Here is a 4,301-nt window from a genome sequence, read left to right on the forward strand (position 1 = left end):
TCTAAAAGAATGTTGGTAAGCTAGCAGACAATTTATAACCCTTTAAAGTTCCAGTTCATTTTAAGGAGAATGATTGTTTCCAAAGGAGGGATGGACAGAAAGCCTTTACTGGCTAAGTGACTAGAGTGTTTACATAATATATCCATGGAAAATCATTATATTTTGCTTTATAAACATGCTTCTGATGAGGCTGTTGGATTTCAAATTTTATGGATGCCATAATGTATTCGACTTAATTGTTGTCTCCTTTCCATTCTGTTAATTTGATCTGCAGTATGATGGTGGAATATAAGGTGACCGAATTGAGCTCCATGAAACTATGGGATATTTTGGAATCTGTAAATCTCTTTATTCTTACTATCCTTCAGTTATGAGTTTTTATAATTTACTTTTGTGCATTGTATTTACGAATATACGATGATAGCTGAAGATGGGAGGTTGGTTGGTTAAGTGGACTGTTGGACAAGGAAGTGCAACCTTTGCATCAAGAGTGGACAACGATTTATTTATTTTTGATGGGGAAGAATGGAGGATTGAATACTTTTTTTGCTTCAAATGTCCTATTTAATATATGTGAATAATATTAAATACAACACACACACACACACACATTTTTATGTGAATTGGTGTATACTATAATCGCACTATAAGGGTTGGAAGTAGATAATACCAAAGAAAAAAGAAATGAAGACGTATTAGATTAATTGCATTACTTTACTCATCTGTCGTTTTGGCTTGCCGACTGACCTATAAGTTATAACTAATAATATTCCCACAAAGTAACCGACTCCATTTTAAAACTTGCGCCAAAATGGATGTGGAAGCATAAGTTAGGGAGTATTTCTTTGTGATGCCTCTTTGTCTGTATATGCTTGATGTTCCCATCTTCCAATTGCCATTTGCCAAACTCTCTTTCCTAAACGCTTCTCCCTTTCTCCTTAGTTTCTTTGGAGTTCTCTCCTTCTAAGCATGGTCACGACAACTGTTACGTTGTTTACCCCACCACCACCTACCAAAGCCACACTTTCCTCATTCCCTCTCCCAAAAACTCATTACACATCAAGTTCATCATGTTCTTCAACTTCAAGAAGGTTCAGAGTCAGGGCCTACAGCAACACCAGCAAGTTTGGAAATTTCCTCAACTTGAAGCCTGCCCATCAACCTGAACCCTTGGATTTTGATCTCCCATGGTGCCATCCTTCTGATCGATCTCGTTTTGACGTGATTATCATTGGTTCTGGCCCTGCAGGCACTCGCCTAGCAGAGCAGGTTTCCCGCTATGGAATTAAGGTTTGTTGTGTTGATCCTGACCCTCTCTCCATGTGGCCTAACAACTATGGTGTGTGGGTGGATGAGTTTGAGAGTATTGATCTTGAGGATTGCTTGGATAAAACATGGCCGATGGCCTGTGTTTATATTAATGAAAAAAAGACCAAGTATTTGGACCGTCGTTATGGCCGAGTTAGTAGGAAGAAGCTTAAGCAGAAGTTGATTGAAGGGTGTGTCTCCAATGGGGTTAAATTTCACAAGGGAAAGGTATGGCAAATTCAGCATCAGGAGTTTGAGTCAACAGTTCTGTGTGATGATGGCACAGAACTGAGAGGGAGTTTAATTATTGATGCTAGTGGATTTGCAAGTACTTTTGTAGAGTATGATAAGGCGAGGAACCATGGTTTTCAGATTGCTCATGGGATTCTGGCTGAGGTAGATGATCACCCTTTTGATTTGGACAAGATGGTTTTGATGGATTGGAGGGATTCCCATATGGGGAATGAGCCTTACTTGAGAGCTAACAATTCCAAGTTTCCTACTTTCTTGTATGCAATGCCTTTCAGTTCCAATCTGATATTTCTTGAGGAAACTTCCCTTGTTAGCCGTCCGGTTTTGTCTTACATGGAGGTGAAGAAGAGGATGGTTGCAAGGTTAAGGCACTTGGGAATCAGAGTGAACAAGATATTGGAGGATGAGAAGTGTTTGATTCCAATGGGGGGACCTCTTCCTAGGATTCCTCAGAATGTGATGGCCATTGGCGGCACTTCAGGGATAGTACACCCTTCAACAGGGTACATGGTGGCTCGAACAATGGCCGTTGCACCATGTGTAGCCACAGCCATAGCAGAGTGCCTTGGCTCAACCAGAATGATCAGGGGGAAGCAGCTCTATGCTAAGATTTGGAATAGCATGTGGCCAATTGAGAGCAAGCTCAACAGGCAATTCTACTCGTTTGGAATGGAGACTCTGTTGAAGCTTGACTTGAATGGATCCAGGCGTTTCTTTGATGCATTTTTTGACTTGAAACCTTACTATTGGCAAGGGTTCCTCTCTTCAAGATTGAATCTAAAGGAACTCGCTTGGTTAAGCATTTCACTCTTTGGACATGCTTCAAACCCTTCCAGGTTTGACATTGTAACAAAGTGTCCAGCACCATTGGCTAAAATGATGGGCAATATTGCCTTGGAATACATTGGATGATGCAAGGTTGTGAAACATGTACCATAATCAATGTATTTTCATGTCTTAGTCGTAGCCGAAGTTGGATATTGATTTGTCGAACTTTGTTCCAAAATAATTTAGCTGTTGGAAATTATTTCAGATTAGTTGAATGTGAAACAGACATGCATCCACATCACAACCTATGCAAAGAAAGTTTGATTCTTTTGACCGCAAGTGTACCTTTTTCTAATAGTGATAGTATTCTTTATGCATATGATAGGCTTAATCCTGTTTTCTCCTATAACGAAGTTCTAAATAAAAGAAATTTTAGATTAATTACCTTACATTATATAGATGCATCTATGAACAACACGAATAATTTTGAAACTAGTGCATTGCTACAACTAACTACAGCCTGAAGAGAAAAAGAACAAAAGGAAGCATGAAACAAGAAAATGGCACATATACCACAGAAACAGAAAGAAAATGTAGCACAGCAAAAAATTGATAATGGGGTGGTTGAAATTTCATAGGCGAGTAGTGAAAACGCTGAGGATGGTCATGCTTTGGTGGTAAGGTGTGATTTGGTTTGGTTGGTGAAATCTGAGGTACTGTTGGAGGGGCCTTAAGCACTGGCGGATTCTGGTGAGTGATTCTCTGAGCTGGTGCTGGTGCATGCGCCTCTCTTCCAAGCTTTGTCGTCGGGGAAGGTGTTGAGAGCAAGAGTTGGTGGGGTTGGGAGGGAGGAGGCAGTGGTGGCGGGAGTGGCGGAGGTGGCGGAGGGCCACCGAGATGCGGTGGAGGGGGAAGTAAGAGGATGAGGGTGGGTGGCGTGTCCCTGAGGTAATAACCATTATGAGTGTGTTAGGAACATGGGCAGGAAGAAAAGTAACACTAACATTTAGCCATATATAGAGGGGAGTTAGATAATTGTTTGAGGTACTCATTTTGTATTGTATAGTAAGGTAACACTTTTTTTTCTTAATAAATAATATTTTTAAAGAAATATGTATGGATTTTATAATGTAGGGGATAAATAAGTACAAATAATATATCTAAGAGTGAAGCATTGACAGTGGCATGTGTGAGAGTGAGATAGAAAGATATGGGTGTGATGGTGGTAAGTGTCAACTTCAGCTGCGGCAAAGTGGTGGGATGGAAATAATATGTGTCTGTCTTGATTGAAGGCGAGGACTGAATTTATGGCAGTGCTAACTTTGGGGCCTCATTCATGGTTGGCACTTACCACTTAAAAACACTGGTTTTGGTTTGTGTCCGTGTGCTGACGGTGCTCTGCTGCTTCTTTTCGGCTTTATGCACTTGTCACTCCAATTTGGTCATACCCTTTCAAATTTGGACGATCTTTTTTTCTAATCAACATTTTTTATATTTATGGATAAATGAATAAGTGGCGAATTAAGTCACTCTTTGCATAAATCTACAATTTTTAGTGAACAATCAAGCCAAAGACACTGTTTGTTTCATATCCATATTCATTAGAAACATAAACATAATGACATGTTATGTTGAGCCACAATCAAGAGATAAATACCCAAAATTTATGTATTACATAAGTCATAAGATATGGGGAGACTAAAATATAAACATAAGACACTTTTTTTTTTGACATTTTTATTTCTAATAAATTTGAAAATTCCAACATTTGCCCTATGCTCTCTCCCTTCTCCCTCTCATCCCCTTCCCTACTTCCTTTCTCCTCCTGTATTTCCCTTCTACTTCTTCTGCATTGCCATTTTCTTTTGTTGCATCACTTTTTTGTTTTCTTCTTCTTCTCTTCCACCACTTCTCTACTTTTGTCACACCGCCTCTTCTTCCTCATTTTAGCAACTATTCTTGCCTGAAAACCT

General features: G+C 39.6%; 1 protein-coding gene across 1 annotated transcript; it reads left to right on the forward strand.

The window, feature by feature from the left end:
• LOC107614532 (capsanthin/capsorubin synthase, chromoplastic-like) lies at positions 312–2,705 on the forward strand. Its single transcript, XM_016316722.2, has one exon. It carries the CDS (start codon positions 970–972, stop codon positions 2,470–2,472), a length of 1,503 nt encoding a protein of 500 aa, XP_016172208.1. The 5' UTR covers positions 312–969; the 3' UTR covers positions 2,473–2,705.

The sequence above is a fragment of the Arachis ipaensis genome, chromosome B08 (assembly GCF_000816755.2).
Source record: "Arachis ipaensis cultivar K30076 chromosome B08, Araip1.1, whole genome shotgun sequence".
NCBI classification, from domain to species: Eukaryota; Viridiplantae; Streptophyta; class Magnoliopsida; order Fabales; family Fabaceae; genus Arachis; species Arachis ipaensis.

Bases quoted from the DNA above. Each gene is read 5' to 3' on its own strand.
- LOC107614532 (XM_016316722.2), top strand. From the start codon at position 970: ATGGTCACGACAACTGTTACGTTGTTTACCCCACCACCACCTACCAAA.